This window comes from Squalius cephalus (genome assembly GCF_949319135.1).
Source record: "Squalius cephalus genome assembly, chromosome: 23".
Taxonomy (NCBI): domain Eukaryota; kingdom Metazoa; phylum Chordata; class Actinopteri; order Cypriniformes; family Leuciscidae; genus Squalius; species Squalius cephalus.
Genome location: NC_137144.1, coordinates 17786531 through 17805659, shown reverse-complemented (window position 1 = coordinate 17805659; position 19129 = coordinate 17786531). Strand labels below are relative to the sequence as shown.

Sequence of the window (19129 nt, the reverse complement as noted above, 5' to 3'; positions counted from 1 at the left end):
ATGTTCTCAGAACATTCTGAAACTTTAAAAACATTTTAAAAACTGGATGTTTTAAACATTTAGAAAACAGACAAAATTACTTTTTAAAAAACGTAATGGGTACGTTAGCAAATCATTCTTTCTTTTTTTTTGCTAGCTGAGGAGGAGAGGTTGGGAATTATGTAATTTGCCATAGTATCCAATTAGGATTTCACAAGCACTGTATACATAGTTTTGATGACTCTTGACTGGTAGTTTATTGTGTGTATCCATGCTGGACAGAGGATAAGTGGTTAGGGAAAACGATGGATGGATGGGTGGGTTGGTGGATGGATGGAGGGATGGGTGGATGGATGGCTGACTGGGTGGATGGATAGATGGATGGATGGATCGATGGATGGATGGCTGAGTGGATGGATGAATGAATGGGTGGGTGGGTGGATAGGATGGATGGCTGAGTGGATGGATGGATCGGTGGATGGATGGTTGAGTGGGTGGATGGATGGATGGGTGGGTTGGTGGATAGGTGGGTGGATGAGTGGATGGATGGATGGGTGGATGGTTGGCTGAGTGGGTGGATGGATGGCTGAGTGGATGGGTGGATGGATGGATGGATGGGTGGGTGGGTGGGTGGATAGGATGGATGGCTGAGTGGATGGATGGGTGGATGGTTGGCTGAGTGGGTGGATAGATGGCTGAGTGGATGGATGGATGGATGAATGGGTGGGTGGGTGGATAGGATGAATGGCTGAGTGGATGGCTGGATGGGTGTTTTTCCCTTGCATTATTTCAGAATTTAGCTATTGAGATATAAACCTATATTTCAAAATGAAAGCAGTGTAAAGGGAAGATGTATGCAAATAGTTTATTTCACACAACAGGGATATTTTCTAGGAATGTCTCAAAAACAGACACAAAGGCCACATATAACTTGAATAAACATTTATTGTGGCATATATAATATACATATAATGTCAATTATTGCAACATTCGCTTAGACTGACTTGATAACATCATTTGAAGTGATTTATGGAAAGGGGTATAAACTGTTGAGCTTTTTGAGTTTCCAAAAAAGTTTCAATTCCACTTTGGGATTATGGGTAGTGTATATGAACCGGAATCACAAATTTATCACAACGTTTTTGTAGATAATGCTATAATTAATATTAGATGTTCAAAGATAATCTGTTTATCAAATTATATCATATGCAGGGGGAAAAAAATATTTGGCATTATGATTTATTGTTGGACTGTCTCTCTGCACTTGATGTGCATTCTGTAGGGTTTGGGCATCATGGTGATCCCGTACACTGGGGTGTAATCTGGCTCCCCGGCATCATCGGGCCACACAAACTGGAAACGGCGCAACAGAGTGACCATGACCAGGAAGAGCTCCATACGTGCAAGACCCTCACCGAGACACACACGGGGACCTGTAAAACACATACGATGATGATCACAGAACAAGTCTGGAAAAGATTAAACACAAAAAATGTTAAACATTTCTGAATGGTTACCTGTAGAGAAGGGTATAAAGGCCTCAGGCTTCTCAAACTGGCCCTGCTCGTTCAGGAAGTTGGCTGGGTTGAATTCATGAGGAAACTTCCACTGGCCTTCTTCTTTTAGTACAGAAGTGAGGTTGGGAATGATTAAAGTTCCCTGACCAAGGAGAAACAGTTTAAATTTGATTTGAAATAGGAAAAACTCTGGTTTCTAGGCAAGTTTCCTCACCTTCGGGATGTTGTAGCCCATCAGCTCAGTGTCTTTGGTGGTGCAGTGAAACACACTTAGCGGTACAGTGTTAGCGACGCGCTGAACTTCATGAATCACAGCCTGTGTGTACGGCATATCATGTCTGTCTTCATACGATGCGTGATCTTTACCCCCCAGAACATCATCAATCTCTTGCTGACATTTTGCTGGTGAGAAAACAAGGCCATGTTTTTCTGTTTAAGTTCTCTAAAAGGAGTTAGCTAATATGTTAACATACACCTGAGTTGACAATATCCGGTTAAAAAAATGTCAAATTAGCAATTGAATTCAAAACATCATATATTTAGCTTTTTTAGTTCAATTCAGACTTAAAAACTGTAATGCCTGTTCTAGCGTTGCTAGAATTTTCCCCATTCCTACAGCTGTCATATTAAACAACATTATGGCAGCTGTAGAGACTGCTCTACTGTCTCTGGTTTAACCAAAACCTGCTTTAAATTAAGCAAAAATCAATGTGTGCTTTTTTAAACACAGACCTTGAACCTCTGGGTGGGTCATGAGGTACAGGAAAGCAGTTAGGAGGGTGTTGGAAGTGGTATCAGTCCCTGCAAAGTGCAAATCCAAAATGTTCATGATGAGCTGGTTCTCAGAAAAGGTGGAACCATCATCATTTTTTCTCTGGGGAATGTAAGATATCATTCATTTGAGTCTCAAACTATGGTGCATTTGTTCAAGAATAACATGGTGACAGTATTTCCAGATTTAAATTAGATTAGATTCTGAACCTCTGGTTTTCAATTTGGTCTTAGAAGTTTGGACCCTTATGTATGTCAGAAGGAACTCTCACCTTATCAATCTCATCCAGATAGCAGTCAATGAAATCTCTCGGCTCTCCTGGAACTCTTGTGCTCTTGTGTTCAGCAATCAGACTTATATTTATATCTTTTATCTTCTTCACATTATCAAAGGCTTTTTTAAAAGGCAGGGGCAAGATTCTCAATAAAGGAAGTGTGTCATATATCTGTTAGGAAAGGACATACAATCTTATACAATTACTCTAAAATGCAAGCCCAAATTTGAATGTCAGTCACATTTAGTGAAATGAAAATATTATAAATATTATTTATTCTAAAAAAACATAACTCTAAATGTTGACAAAAATACATATTTAGCAGTTATACAGGCTTATCAGACAGAAAAAGACTAATTATACATTCATGACTCATCCTGCACTACACAGATTTTTGTCTAATCAGAATGAGAATGTCCCTCCCCCTGTTAGCCAACTGTACCAACTTCCTCTGATTAGCAATAGCATGTAACATCGTAGTTTAATCACTGGCTAGAGAAAACTGTAATTGTCAAGCAATTTAATGGGTGTTTTGATCTAAAATCTTACCATGTTCCATGGTCCATTGAGGATCTTTGAAATCTCTGTAAAGAGCTGAACGAAGCACTGAAGGAATTCATTGTTGTAATCAAAACGGGCTCCGGACAGAACCAAGCCGATAATATTTGATGCAAATTTGTGGAACATATTTTGAGGATTCACAGTTCCTCCTGTACAAATGTAAATCAATTAAAAAGATTGACATTTTCCTTGTCAGCTGATGTATAAAAGAAATAAGTAAATCACATTGTCTCCATCTTGTCAATCTAAACTTTTATAAAAAAACATATATATAAATACCAGCATTTTTGTCTAAGTAAGCAACAATGTGTGAAATCTCTCCCAGAATTCTCTCCTCCATGGACTGCTTCCCCAGGCCAAAGTTCTTCATGGTCATCAAAGCAAAGCGTCGATGATCCTTCCAAAGGGGGCCATAGTTAGCCAATATAACACCTTTAGTAAAATTATGTTAGTTAAAAGTTGTAGGGTTTCTAGCACTAAACATATTCCAACAGTTTTTATTTATCTCATATTATAACATGTAGACCTGGTTTCCCAGACAGGGCTTAGATTAAGCCAGGATTATGCCTTAGTTTTCAATTCGAATATTTAAGTAGCTTTTATAAACATGCCTTAGAAAAATTACTGGTGTGCATCTTGAGACAAACAATGGCACTGACATATTTTAAGATAGTGGAATTTGCTTTCAGTTAAAACAGTTCAAACATGCATTTTAGTCTGGGTCTAGTCCTGAAACTTGTCTGTGAAACCGGGGGATTGTGTTCCTGATATAAACTGTACTTTTGACCTAGTCCTGTTGTGTTGCGTTGTGCGCGTGCGTGCGTGTGTATTACCTTGTGGACCAACTGCTCAAATCACTCGTGCATGCTTGCGCGCCGCGGAGTGATACTAGCGGAAGGCGGAAAGTGTATACTTTCGGCTTTACGCCAGTAGGTGGCGACAAGTTTCTGTCATGGGTCATGCACGCGGCTAATTCGTTCAACATTCAGGAACGACATAATTGATGCAGTACGGTTGGAACTATTTTCGCTGGCGGAGCAAAAGAGTCATGTTGTGGGTGGCTGACTAATATGTAAGTCACTCTTTACTGAACTGTTGTACAACAGAAATTTCACACTCGCTAGACTGTTATTTACTTAGCTGATACAGCTTGTAGTAGGAGTTACCTTTATTCTCCGAGATATGACTGATCATGAAGTCTTGAGGCCGTCCTGAGAAGTCTTGAGCCTTTGTCACCAGAGCTTCCTTGATAACCTCAAAACTATTCAGAAAAACTGCTGGTTTTGATCCAGTATACAGACTGAAAATATTCCCATATCGTTCTGCAAACTAAAAAAAAGTTTTTTTACAAACAAGATAAAAAAGAAATGTTTAAACTTAAGATGACATAAAATAAAGCCATACTCTTTCAAAATCCTTCAAAGGATTGGCCATGTTCACATGAAGCAGATTCCCAAATACTGGCAAAGGACTAGGTCCTGGAGGAAAATTCTTCGGCCTTTGGATCCGGACTAGGAGGAAGATGAAGAAGATACATATCCACAGGAGAATCAAAGAGCCCAGCATGCTGACTGATGTCCAGCTGTTGTGTCTCTGTTTCACTCAAGCAAAACAAGCTTGTGAACTCAAACCACTCAATATCTTGGTACATCTCCTATCTGAACAGATATTGGCAGTGTTCCAGAAAGATAAAATGAACCCAGACAAACAAGCACTGCTCAAATTTCTGCATTTCTATATTAACCTGAATTCAACTGGTTTGAACTCTGTAATTAAATACAAATCCCTTCACAGGGATTTGTGCATATTGAGACAAAACAATGGCACTGACATATTTTAAGGTATGTCAGTGCAAGTTGCTTTCAGTTAAAAGAGATCAAACATGCATTTTAGTCTGGGACTAGCTTAAAGCCTAGGCGTCTGTGAAACCGGGGATACAAAAGATTTCTATTTCAAATAAATGCTGTTCTTTTGAACTTCATGTTCATCAAAGAATCCTGAACAAATGCATCGCAGTGTCCACAAAAATATGATGCCGCAAACTTGTTTTCAACATTAAATGTTTATTGAGAACAAATGATCATATCTGAATGATTTCTGAAGAATCACGTGACACTGAAGACTACAAATGATTAAGTGAACAAAATAAAACCACTCTGGCATACATTCAGACAAGAGCCAACTATTTTGTAAAAGCTTTTTATTTAAGGACTGTCTTGATGCATTGCGATTCTTTTTATGACCTTTTTTTTATAATATACAGTATATGACCAGTCATAATACATACTGTTATTAAAATAATAACATCAAATCATCTTTTGCAACAGAAGAAATTATAATTTGACTGTCTGTCTGCACTTGATGTGCATTCTGTAGGGTTTGGGGGTGAGGGTGACCCCGTACACTGGGGTGTAATCTGGTTCCCCGGCATCATTGGGCCACACAAACTGGAAACGGCGCAACAGAGTGACCATGACCAGGAAGAGCTCCATACGTGCAAGACCCTCACCGAGACACACACGGGGACCTGTACACCATATATGTGCGTATACGATTTACAAAATGCACTCAAACAACTCAAACTATACCTGTATCCGATTCTAAATTCTTTACCTGCAGAAAAAGGCATAAAGGCCTCAGGCTTCTCAAACTGGCCCTGCTCGTTCAGGAAGTTGGCTGGGTTGAATTCATGAGGAAACTTCCACTGGCCTTCTTCTTTTAGTACAGAAGTGAGGTTAGGAATAACAAAAGTTCCCTAGAGAAGAAAAGGAAACAAAGTTATGATTTTAAAGGGTTAAAACTCTCTTTATATATGGTTTCCTCACCTTCGGGATGTTGTAGCCCATCAGCTCAGTGTCTTTGGTGGTGCAGTGAAACACACTTAGCGGTACAGTGTTAGCGACGCGCTGAACTTCATGAATCACAGCCTGTGTGTACGGCATATCATGTCTGTCTTCATACGATGCGTGATCTTTACCCCCCAGAACATCATCAATCTCTTGCTGACATTTTTCTGGTGAAATAAAAGCTTTTTTAAGCTAAAGCAACGATCGAATGAATTAAAATGCATGAATTAACCAAAACACAAACCTTGAACCTCTGGGTGGGTCATGAGGTAGAGAAATCCAGTGAGAAGCGTGTTTGACGTGGTATCAGTCCCTGCAAAGTGCAAATCCAGAATGTACAGGATAAGTTGAGCTTCACTAAACGAGGAACCATCGTTTCCTCTCTGGTGAAATTAAAATAACCACTGATTAGAGATTAATACAAACAACTTTCTCATTCAGGTAAAATAGGGTAAATAAAATGACATACAATTAAATATCCAATATCAATCAATACTAATAAATGTAAAACATCTCTAATATTGGCGATAACCAATATGGTACCGATATATTACGCATTCCTAAAAAATACCATTACAGATGTGCAAGCACCTTATCAAGCTCATCCAGATAGCAGTCGATGAAGTCTCTTGGCTCTCCCGGGACTCTTGTCTTTTTGTGTTCATTGACCAGTTGTGCAGACAATTCTCTGGCCTTGCTGGCATTTGCGAAGGCCTTCTTGAAGGGTAGAGGCAGAAATCTCACCATAGGAAATGTATCGTATATCTGCAATAAAATAGAGAAAATTCATCATAAAAATTCCAAAGGACAACTACAGAAAAAAAATATATATATTTAAATTTCTTAGATAATCCTGAAACTCTTATTTAAACAATAAAAAATATATAATAACAATAAAATGAAATGTGGTTTCAGACTTTTGGGCATCTCTGTATGTGTATTTTATTAGCTGTGCCTGTGAATATAAACACTTAAAAGATGAAGTGATAAAATGCCTCACCATGGCCCATGGTCCATTGGCAATCTTTGCATTCTCTGTATAGACGTGAATGAAAAGCTTGAGGAATTCGTCGTCATAATCATAACGGGATCCAAACAGAACAATGCAAATGATATTTGATGCAGCATTGTGGAACATAGTCTGAGGGTCAAAGGAGTTTCCTGCAAGTACATTGATCTGAATGTCAAGTCAAGCTCTTGTGTGAGTTTGTTTTGAGATACCGAAAATAAGATGAATGAGTACATTATTACCAACTCTTTCTTCCAATTTAGCAGTAACATGTGAAACCTCTCCCAGAATTCTCTCCTCCATGGACTGCTTCCCCAGGCCAAAGTTTCTCAGGGTCATCAAAGCAAAGCGTCTGTGTTCTTTCCAACTGGGGCCATAGTCAGACAAAATTACACCTGCGATAACATGTAACAGTTATTTACGGGCCTCAATGGTATAAGTGTAATCTCAGATAAGGCTGAAAATTGCTCTGTGGACTCTGTATAAAGAGGAGATTGAGTGAACAACCTCAAAAACATATTGATTAACCATAGTCTGTACAGAGGTATAAGAGTGAAGGTTGATTTGGAAGTAGATTTACCGCTTCCCTTTGTAACACGGTTGACCAAGAGGTCCTGAGGGCGTCCTGCAAAGTCCACAGCCTTCGTAACAAGAGCTTCCTTCAAAACCTCGAAACCGTTAAGAACTATCCAAGGTTTTGATCCAAGGTACAGACTGTAAACTTTTCCATAGCGATCTGCCAGCTAAAAGGTTTAGCGTTAAGACATCACACAGGGCTGCTCATTATGCAATACATTACCAGATGTTTAAACAGATAACTCTTGAAAGCTGTATGTTTATTCTTAAAGTATTTATTTATATTTAAAACTAAGGAGTAAGGAAGTGTTCAAATTATGTAATACTGTACCCTATCGAAATCCTTCAAAGGATTATTGATGTTTAGCTCTAGCAAATTCCCAAATAATGGCAGAGGACGAGGTCCTGGAGGAAAGTTCTTTGGTCTCGGGATCTGGATGAAGAGGAAAAGGATGAAGATGCATATCCACACCAGTATCAGAAAGCCCAGCATGCTGACTGATGTCCAGCTGTGAACTGCTCACGTTTCACATTTAAACTCACAGATAATAACGCACCGAGCCCTCCCACTTCAAATACTGAACATTCCCATGGAGCATGTTGACTGAAGGCTAAAACTTAATATACCAATAATAACCAATCCAAGACAGAGCTTGATTATTTTCCCGTACAATGTAACAGTAAAATAGTTTATGTTCCAGTCATAAAACTGAAATGTCTATCTATCTATCTATCTATCTATCTATCTATCTATCTATGACCGAAGAGCACCAGAGTTAATGAAAGTATAAATCCTTAGTTTAAACGTGCTCATGTGAATGGCCCTTATATAGAGTAGCCTAGCTCTGTTGTGTTTGTTTTATATTTGTTCTGAGAATAGCCTAGACATTACTTTCTTTTCCTCACTGGAATCCCTCCACAACTTGTAATATTTTAGAACAACATTCGGAGGCAATAAATAGCCACATTACGGCAATACTCCAATTCTAAGATGGAATTCTATGTGTCGTGTGTAAAGTCTGTCAATCAACATTAGAGCGCCACCCTCAGGCTGAATAACGCAAAAAAGTGGCAAATAACACATAGTGCCAGAAATGTTCTGCGTGTGTTTATGGCAAGCCGTTTTAGCTTAAATTTTACCTAGTGTTACTCGTCGTAATTGCATTTTTACTAGTAAGAATTCAATTAGAGAGCTCTATAATTCAATTCTTACTAGTAGTAATTACAATTAGAGAGCTCTCTAATTCAGTTCTTACTAGTAACAATTCCAATTAGAGAGCTCTACAAATGAATTTTTACTAGTCATATGACTCCATTGACTTCCATTCATTTCTAATTACGAAGCTCTACAATTGAATTGTTACTAGTAAGAATGCAATTGCAGAGCTCTTTAATTCAATTCTTACTAGTAACAATTTAAATAGAGCTCTCTAATCCAATTATTACTAGTAACAATTCCAATTGGAGAGCTCTCTAATTCATTTGTTACTAGTAAGAATGCAATTGCAGAGCTCTGCAATTATACATATCTTTAATTCGTTTTTTTACTAGTAAAAATTCAATTAGAGAGCTGTAATTGCATTCTTACTAGTAAGAATTTAATAAGAGAGCTCTCTAATTGGAATTGTTACTTGTAAGAATTGAATTGTAGAGCTCTCTAATCGAATTCTTACTAGTAAAAATGCAATTATGACGAGTAACGCTGGGTACAATCTATCTATCTATCTATCTATCTATCTATCTATCTATCTATCTATCTATCTATCTATCTATCTATCTATCTATCTATCTGATAATACATTCAATGGTTATTCAATCACATAAAAACTTGCATTTTTCAGTTCAGCACAGAAAAACCGGTATCTGTGGCCCCCACATGGCCGCTTCAGATCAATGCGCCCGTCTTATCGCCCCCTACAGGCCGTTCCATAGAGCCTTCCCATTTTTAGCAGGTCATCCCATGATGCACCGCGCCATCAACGGCTTCAGTCATTCAAGCAGCTCAGCTCTGGTGCTTGTGAGAGCGCCTGTTCTTGTTAGGCCATCTGGGTTCGGGTAACCTGTGTCCTGAATCGGACCGGACCCTGAACGGGGGCTTAACTCTCTCATTTCGAGGTGAACTTCCCCGTCCATGCTATAGGAATCACCGGCCGGTGACGGGAAGCGAGCGTTTGGGCGGCAGAAGCGGTGCTGTCAGCGATATAACAACAGAAAGCGTTCACTATACCAACATAAACCGACCGCAAGCAGAACTGTGGGGATTTATTAATACTTTAAAAGCAACTTGATGGATTTAGAGACCGGAAGAAACGAACTGGGAGCGATGGGAGATTCGCTGCAGCCGCAGACCCCCAGTCGCCACGAGAAAAGTCTCGGGCTGCTCACGACTAAATTTGTGACTCTGCTGCAGGAAGCGAAGGACGGAGTGCTGGATTTGAAAGCTGTAAGCACGAGACGAGCTCATCATCACTATCACCGTCATCAGCTATATGTTTTCAGTATCGTTATCGCACGCGCGATGCGCGAGACGCACAGCGCCTGCTGAAAACGCGTCGTTTTTATTGTTTGCATGCAAACAGATGCACTCCAGGTCGTATAACAGAACAGAAAAGTTGATTAAAAAGTTTCTCTGGGAAGGGAGGAGGGGGTCGCGTGCATGTACAACCCCTCTCTCAACTAGCCGACAGCTCGGCTTAAATAAAGTAGTTCCTTCACTAAGCGAGCCAGCTAACAGGTTGCAAATGTAATGTCATTGTCACTACTTGTCTGCAAAGCAAACCCGCTCCTGTGGTGTTTGTTGTTGTATCCCGGAGGGTTCTTGCGGTTAAGCTGATCCCAGCCGGACTGAAAACTCAAACAAAAGCCTTCAAAACAAGCACGTGCTCTGGAGTTTGGGATAGTTTAGGCCTGTGCGACCAGGCGATGCGTTTCTTTGCTTCCTTTGGGGTTTAAACGCGATATTACGCGTATTAAAATACTAACTTAGTTTGTTCATTTTAATGATCTTTGTGTATTCAAAGTATTGAAGTCGTTTAGAAATGAACAGGTCCTCCTGGAACTTGATTGCTTCAAGTTGCTTGCTTGTTAACTTTTCTGGGCTGTTTTTGATAGTCGATACGTCTTAAAGGGACAGTTCAAAGAAAAATGAAAGTTCTGTCATTTATTCACCCTCATTTTGTTCCAAACCCATATGACTTGCTTTTTTAAGTGGGGACACAAAAGGAGGTGTTAGGCTGTATGACAGCCTCAGTCACCATTTACTTTCATTGCATGGAATAAAGATTCAATGCAAGTGAATGGTGACCGATGCTGTCAGCCTCTCACATTCTACCTAATACATTTCCCACAGAAGAAATAAAGTCATAAAAAGTGAGTAAATTAGTTTATTTTTCAATGAACTGCTCTTTTTAAGGCTTTGTATGCAAAACATTTGCAATGTGCAAAACACTTGTGTTTTGTGTAGTTAGTCCAGTTGCATGTGATAAGAAGAATCAATAATCTGGTTTGGTTTCTTTTGTGAATGTGATTTAGGCTGCAGATACTTTGGCTGTAAGGCAGAAAAGGCGCATCTATGACATCACCAATGTTTTGGAAGGCATTGGACTCATTGAGAAGAAATCCAAAAACAGCATCCAGTGGAAGTAAGGCAATTCTGTGGATGCTTTCTGGTGTCTTTTTTTATGTTGACATCCTATTTTGATGGTCTCTGTCGGTGCATTATTAGTGTTTTGCATCAACACATTAAATATTTTAGTGGGTCACTAAGGACGTCAGGCATCTTTTCCTTGTGAATCTAATTAGAAGGATGTAATCTTAATGTTAATTATGCAAATATTTGCTATTAAGCAAGAGTACATAAGAAGATAAGAAGTCCAATGCTTTTAATTCAAATAAGTTTATTAAAGAAATTCATAGTTTTATTAAGCAATGATGTATTAAATGGTCAAAAGTGACAGTTAAGACATTGTTACAAAATATTTATATTTCAAATAAATCCAGTTCTTTGCAACTTTCTGTTAAAGTATTTTAAAAGTACAAAAATATTAAGCAGCCTAACTGTTTTCAAATGTTTCTTAAGCAGCAAATACACATATTAGAATGATTTCTGAAGGATCACGTGACTGAAGACTGAAGTAATTATGATCAAAGAATGAGATAGAAAAAGTAATTTAGAATTTTAATATTTCACAATATTGCAGTTTATTTTTGATAAAAAAATGCAGTCATGCTAAGCATAAGAGACTTCTTCCAAAAACATTAAATAATTCTTATAGACCCCAACATTTTGAACAGTATATATTGTTGTTATTATAATTATTTGAAAAAATGCATAGCAAGAGCAAATTATAAAAAGTTTATTTTAAGAAATAATCCAACCTAAACATAAAAAAATCAGCTAATTGCTCTTCTGAGACAACTAAATGAGTAGGCTGTGGCTATTTATGGTTTAGAGAGTTGTCTGTTCAAGTGTCAACTAATTCACTTGATCTAAATGTCTGTTTCTATTTTTGTTCATCTGAAGGGGTGTTGGTCCAGGTTGCAACACGCGTGAAATTGCAGACAAGCTGATAGATCTCAAGTTGGAATTGGAGGATCTTGACAGGAGGGAACATGAACTGGACCAGCAGAGAGTTTGGGTTCAGCAGAGCATCAAGAATGTGACAGACGACTCAATAAATAGCCCATATCCTTCTAAATACACCTTTGTTCACTGTTTTCGCTTTACATGCTCTTATGATACTTAAAATTGATCCTCAAAGTGAAGTTTTTATTTGAAAGGTTGTGTTTACCGTAGTCTTGTGTAGCCAGACCTTCAGACTGATTGCAGAAGGTCTGGACTCCATAGCAGCTTTCATTGGAGAAGGACCGCCCAGAGGCCATCTAACTGACATGTAAAGCAACCAATCATGGTTCGTTTTGTTCAGCGTCATGTTTAGAGACGTGAAAATTTAATGACGATGTCCCTACAATAGACCAGACTGGCGTGTAAAACTCTTGGGACATAATTTAAAGAGTATATGCCGCGAACTTCACTTACTTTTGAAAATCCAGTGTTTAGTTGATTCTGATATTTATTCTGATATGATATTTATTCTGATATTTAGTCGCTCAGCATCACAGTTGTAAACACGGCAGCTTTGTTCCACAAGGGAGTTTGGCTTCACGGCGGGTTTGTTTCCAGGTGGACCTCGACACACACACGTCTCCTAGAAATCCTGTAAAATTCAATCAGATGATGACTTTGAAACTCCTAAAGTGTTTCCAATTTTCTGAGAACCGCATACTAGTATACTACTCTTACTATTTTAGAAGTGTAAGATGTGGTTCTGAATTCAGCACGTTTGCTGTTTGTCCTTAACTTGACTCACTCTGGCATATGTAACGCATCAAGACCTCTGCAATTGCTTCAAAGGTTGGTTTTTCCCATCAGACACCCAACAAAGCAGCAGTGTCACTGGAACAACAAATATTAGTCATAAAGCTACATATTTATGTTTCCTTATTGCAGTTTAACTCTATATATGTTTGTCTGCCACTAGGTGACACTCTTCTAGCAATCAGAGCTCCCTCAGGAACACAGTTAGAGGTCCCTGTGCCTGAATCTGTAAGTGCTGCTTGTATTTCCATTAAAATCCACTGGTTATCTGAGTAATTAATTTAGTTAATTATATATATACACACACATCACCACGGTACCCAAAAATCCATATAGTAGTACCATAATACTTTTTAGCACTGTTTTATTAGTGTTATGACTCTTTCATATAATTTATGCTTCTTAAGAGAAACGCCTACACAATCCAGAAGCTAAATACACTCACTTTTTTTGTAGCATGTCAATGGACAAAAGAAGTACCAGATTCACCTGAAGAGCTCTGCAGGTCCCATCGAGGTCCTCCTGGTGAATAAGGATCCCTGTAGTTCTTCTCCTGTGGTGCTGCCCGTGCCCCCGCCAGACGACATGCTTCAGAGCCTGTCCACCCCTGCTTCAGCTACCTCTGCTGCTGTCGCACCCACCAAACCAGCAGCCAACAGTACGCCATCGCCTGCCTCCACCTGCCAGAGTCCTACCACCTCCTCCACCACCGTCCCTCCCAGCACAACCACGGTCTCTGCTGCGAGGGCAGCCACAGGTTGGACGAAATTTATGAAAATTTGTCATTAATGAAATAATGTCTGAAAACGCTTTTTTTCCCTTTATTAAAATGTACTATGATTTTCATTTTTACTAATTGGTAGTGAAGGCTTGTATGTGTGTATATACATAAATATATATATGTGTGTGTGTGCTGAATCACAGCAACTAACCCCATAGAATTCAAATGTTTTATTACAATAATGTTATGTATATGATAGTCCCAATTATAGTTATTAATGTGCAATTCTGTTTGAGCTAGATGCGCTGAAGGCAAAGATGATCACCAGTAAACTGGAGCGCTTTACTAACGCTTTGATTAACTTAACCAAACACATCCTATATGAGAGAAAATGATTTCAGTCATATTTTAAGCAATTCCATCATGGCGAACAGTGTGCATCTGAAGTGTCTTAGCTGAAGGAAATGATACGTTATCTATCGGCCTTATTGCGTCTATAATGTCTATAACATTAAAAATGAATATCTATCGGGCGATACCGATATGGTGGCAAAAACCATCATTTTTCATGCTTTTGTATTATGTACTATTACTAAATATAATATCTTTTTTCCCCTATGGGGTTGTAGACATTTCAAGCACCACCTCCTCTGATACAACAGCCAATCCGGCGTCTTCAGCGGACGCCCAGCAGCTGCAGTCATCTGCTTCATTGGACAGCTCTTCACTTCCTGATTCATCAACACTTTTTGAACCAATCAAAACAGACCCTTCCGATCGTAAGTGCCCATGCGTTTGAAAATGCGATCACCGTTTCAATTTGAGAAGTTTCTTGTTTTACCAGTTTTCATAATGTAGAGTGTGTGTTCATTTATATAAGTAGTCTATAATAAATTAGGAAACTAGGGCCCGGTTTCACAGACAGGGCTTAGACTAAGCCAGGATTAGACCATAGATCAATTAGGACATTTAAGTAATTTTTATAAACATGCTTAGAAAAAAACATTACCGATGTGCATCTTAAAACTAAAAAGGCACTGATATATTTTTAAGATCAGTCAGTGCAAGTTTATTTCAGTGGAAACAGCTCAGACTTACATTTTAGTCTAGGACTAGTCTTAAGCCCTGTCTGTGAAACCAGGGGTTAATGAGGTAAAATAAACCATATGTATGAGTTGATATTCTCTTGATTTGTGCTTATGTAAGTCCTATAATTGATGAAATGTAAAAAAAAAAAAAATTCTCAAATAGCAACCAACATTGTGATTTATAATTTTGAGCTAAATAATTGTGATGATCAATTTAACCATTATGCAGCATGAGTTTTTATTGACTAAAACTAGATTTAAAGCCAGGATTAGGGTTAGTTCAATTAGGGCATTTAAGTAGCTTTTATAAAGGTGCCTTAGAAAAAAAACATCTTGAGACAAAACAATGGAGCTGACATATTTTAACATATTGCTTTTCGTTAAAACAGCTCAAACATACATTTTTGCCTGTGACTAGCTTAAGCCTTGTCTGTGAAACCAGGGGTTAGTCGACTAAACAAAAACAAGACAAGGATGACTAAATATGATAAAATAAAAGTACATTTGACACAGGACTAAGACAGCTGACGAAATTAGAAAAAATAGAAAATTCTCATCTGAAATTATTTGGCAGTTTATGAGTTTGAATCTGGCTCATTTGCTATCAAATTGGCTTCTTTAAACAATTGTGACTGTTTTCTCTCTTTTTCCTTCAGTACTGGACTTCCCCAAAGAACTTTCAGAAATGTTTGACCCTAAAGGTGAGGACCTGTTTAACATGCTTGAGATTTGCTGATCATTGTTGACGTTTATCACATTCTACTGCTAATGTGCTTGACTGAACAAGTAACACAAGGAAGAACCTTTTCATATTTGACACGTTTCCTTCTTCCTCCATACAGAAATTATGAGTACAGATTTGCTTGAGGAGCTGATGTCATCAGAAGGTAAAGCCGACCATGAGTCAGCCCACCTGTACCTAGTCTATTACTAAACACGAAATGGAAGTTTGAATGTTTGTGTACAGAACAAATCAAATGTCACATGAACTATGTATTATATCATGCTTATATAATCAATAAAACTAATTTAAATTTGACCATCAGCTGAAATGATATCCCGTTTTAGTTGCTAACATAAATAGACAAATAGTGTGATGAGAAATAAAATGAGCAACAGTTAGACACTGCTTACACAAAGACGGCCACAGCATCACTCTTCTTCTGTCTTTCTCTCTCATAGTTTTCTCTCCGCTCCTCCGTCTATCCCCTCCTCCCGGTGACCATGACTACATCTATAACCTGGATGAGACAGAGGGCCTTTGTGACCTTTTTGATGTTCCCATTACCAACCTTTGACCTCCAAACACACCGTACAACGAGAGTAGTGTACTTAAAAGAACTTTCTTTTTTTGAACCCTTTTCAAAGGAGGAAAAAAGAAAGCGTGGCTCTGTGTCAGATCCATATGTATGATAAGCTGATTCTGTGTGTATATAAAGCTTTTTTTATATGTGTATATTTACTCCAACCCCAAAGTGGCAGACTGAAAATGAACTTAATTCAACTGCTCCGATCTGATGAAGATATCAGACATCCACGGAAACCATTTTTGTTAATCAGTTAGTCCCAAACTCCTTATAAGGCTGTTGTTTTTATACTACTTTTGTATAGACACGTGTTTATCAGACAATAGACTAAATTCACCAGCAATGGTTAATGGTTCAATGAAAATACCAGCTGGATGTGTCTTTTTAAACGGTCTTCCTGTTCTAAAATGGCACGTTTTCTCCATCTCGTTTTATCACAGCGCCATTTACTGACCTGGACGCAACTAGTATACAGATTATTCATGAAAAAGTGTATTGCTTCCGTAATTTTGCGTTTGAAGAATGCATAAAGTTTGAAGCGCTTCAACCAAATACCAGCTCTCAGAAACAATGTGGAAGTTATTAAGTTACACTACTAACTGAAGAGGCAGCGATCATCATAGTGGGGAAGCCTATATTGTGTGAAATCTTTACAGTTTGGTGCTACAAAGCTAAAATATATTTATCATAGCGTAGATCCTCAGAAAAAGTGAAGGAACACACTTAGTGTTGGATGACCATTCCTGCTTTGTCTATTTCAGGTGTGTATTGTTAATACTTTGTGTCTGACTCACAATATGGCTAGCTACAGTGTTGGCGTGTGATTTTAACCTTGTTTAATGAAATGACTGCTGTGAACAGGTCACGCATAAAGCCCTGTACAAATGTTAAATTAGATGCCTATTGCTATTTTTGTATTTTAAAAAAGTCCCTCCTGTGTTTTCAGTCCATACAGTACATTTGTTCTTAACCCGTTTATATATGTGTATAGATACTTTTGAAAGCAAGTGATGTCTTTATTATGTCTGTATATGAGAATAACTGTCTAAAGAAGGATGTGGGTTTATGGGGGAAGTATAGAGAAACTCACAATATGACAAATGGAGTATCAGCAAATGAGCGCTGTCCGAACAGAATGTCATGTGGGTTCCTCACAGTGTTGGTACTAATGGTTGGCCCCACAAACAAACAAAAAAATCTTGTTTTCTTAATGTTCCTACCTGCTAAATAATATTTTTATGCTTGTACACAGTAAGCATTTACCATTTATTTTTGTATCGATAGATTTCCAACTGATCTGTTTTTCAGTAGATGAATAGTGCGCAAGTTTCCTCTATCTCCACATTGCACTTTAAAACAGTTTATCGCGCAGGTAACTTCCAGCCCTATGCATTGAATGGGTTTGGCGACTCAATTTTACAATATCTAGGGAATTTGAGCAGTTTTCAAATCCTCACTGTGTCATTGCAAAATACCGGAATCCTTGTTCTTTACTGGAATTGTCATCCCCATGAAATAAAAGACCTTTTTGTATTTGTGATGCTCTTTAATTTGTCTGATTTTTGAGTATTTGCTTTCCTTTTTTCCTTCACTTAATTCCTTATGAGTCTGTCATACTGCTTCTAGGTGCTTGAGTCATATCCTGCAGATCCAGGCATTTCTGTTCAAGTTTCACTTGAATAGGCCTATTGTATGTAGTGGTTAAAAAATTGGGTTGGTTACATAGTTTGAATGCTTGAATCCCTCAAGGATTGATCCAAAGGTATTTCCAATCTGCTTTGATAAAAGTACCAACCTTAGGTGTTTTGTTGCACACAATACTATGTAAATACAGAAAAATGAACAGAAAAGGCATACATTAATGTGTAATTATGGCACAGGAAACAGCCATTTGGGTGTCCGAAACCATTGCGGACGTTATTGAGTGCACTTATTCAATCTCAAATTCAATTCCACTACTAGAACTGTGTTCTAGACATAAATTTAATATTGATATGAGGGTAGGTAGGCAAGCATTGATTCAGAGGCATGAGGTACTGCAACAATAAAACAATGCATTGACATTTACTTTTTACTTTAAAAACGAGGACTTCTGTACTTTAACTAAAGTAAAAATCGGTCTTTACAACTTTTACTTGTAACGGAGTAATATTTGACCAGTAGTGTCTGTACTTTCACTCATGTAAGGAAGTTGTGTAACTTTGTCCACCTCTGGTTACAGTGTTGGGTAAGTTACACTAAAAAAGTAATTAATTACTACCAGTGTTGGGGGTAACTCATTACAAGTAACTTGAGTTACGTAATCAGATTACTTTTTCAAGTAACTAGTAAAGTAATGCATTACTTTTTCAATTTGCAATAAAATATCTAAGTTACTTTTCCAAATAAGTAACGCTAGTTACTTTTTCACATTTATTGACTGACAGCTCTCCTGTCCCCATGTTGAGAGAAACAAAGTGAGGTGGTGGTGTGTGCGCTGTGTAAACATGATGGTTATTGTAGTTCTAGAGTAAATGTGAACTTACTCATCTCACTGCTCAAAATAAATAAAAACAGTAAAATGCAATCTCAACTTTTTTTTTTACTCAACTTTTATAATTAACTATTAAATTACACAAATATACTTTGTGAATTTAATCTCACTTTATTAATGTCTTTGCTGCTGACCTTCAATGATCTAATTCAACCATACTAATAAGCAAAAATTACTTAAGATTTAGAAATAAGAGTGTTGAACTTCCTTCTCCTGTATATTATTGTTCTTTAATCCAGAACAGCAGCGCGAGCGGCACCCTTTACTGTACAAGCGCAAATATACATTTTCTTCAGCCTGAGGCTTATTCAGTTCACTTTTGGTGTGAAAGGGCCTTAACATTTGCCAAAAATATAACTTTTTTGTTGGTTTTGTTATTAAAAAAACAAATAAGCAAGCCCAGCCCAGGTGAGAAGAAAAAGTAACGTAAAAGTAATGTAACACATTACTTTTCATAAAAAGTAACTAAGTAATGCAATTAGTTACTTTTTTGGGGAGTAACGCAATATTGTAATGCATTACTTTTAAAAGTAACTTTCCCCAACACTGATTACTACTAATCACATCTT

At 37.9% G+C, this 19129-nt stretch overlaps 3 protein-coding genes across 3 annotated transcripts; 1 reads left to right on the top strand and 2 right to left on the bottom strand.

The window, feature by feature from the left end:
• Positions 1 to 825: 825 nt before the first annotated feature.
• Positions 826 to 4758, bottom strand: LOC307151764 (cytochrome P450 2F2-like). The gene is made up of 9 exons (XM_079859912.1): positions 4508 to 4758; positions 4270 to 4432; positions 3383 to 3535; positions 3092 to 3252; positions 2540 to 2713; positions 2229 to 2370; positions 1711 to 1898; positions 1497 to 1638; positions 826 to 1412 (listed from the first exon to the last, which is right to left on the bottom strand). The coding sequence occupies exons 1-9, from the start codon at positions 4667 to 4669 to the stop codon at positions 1219 to 1221; spliced, it is 1479 nt and encodes a 492-aa protein (XP_079716038.1). The 5' UTR covers positions 4670 to 4758; the 3' UTR covers positions 826 to 1218.
• Positions 4759 to 5153: 395 nt separating this feature from the next.
• On the bottom strand, positions 5154 to 8449 carry LOC307151765 (cytochrome P450 2F2-like). Its single transcript, XM_079859913.1, has 9 exons — positions 7866 to 8449; positions 7539 to 7701; positions 7201 to 7353; positions 6950 to 7110; positions 6541 to 6714; positions 6194 to 6332; positions 5929 to 6116; positions 5717 to 5858; positions 5154 to 5630 (listed from the first exon to the last, which is right to left on the bottom strand). The coding sequence occupies exons 1-9, from the start codon at positions 8025 to 8027 to the stop codon at positions 5437 to 5439; spliced, it is 1476 nt and encodes a 491-aa protein (XP_079716039.1). The 5' UTR covers positions 8028 to 8449; the 3' UTR covers positions 5154 to 5436.
• Positions 8450 to 9504: 1055 nt separating this feature from the next.
• Positions 9505 to 17407, top strand: e2f4 (E2F transcription factor 4). The gene is made up of 10 exons (XM_079859911.1): positions 9505 to 9977; positions 11066 to 11175; positions 12057 to 12218; positions 12904 to 12947; positions 13075 to 13139; positions 13368 to 13668; positions 14262 to 14411; positions 15377 to 15421; positions 15563 to 15607; positions 15903 to 17407. The coding sequence occupies exons 1-10, from the start codon at positions 9822 to 9824 to the stop codon at positions 16016 to 16018; spliced, it is 1194 nt and encodes a 397-aa protein (XP_079716037.1). The 5' UTR covers positions 9505 to 9821; the 3' UTR covers positions 16019 to 17407.
• Positions 17408 to 19129: the final 1722 nt, after the last annotated feature.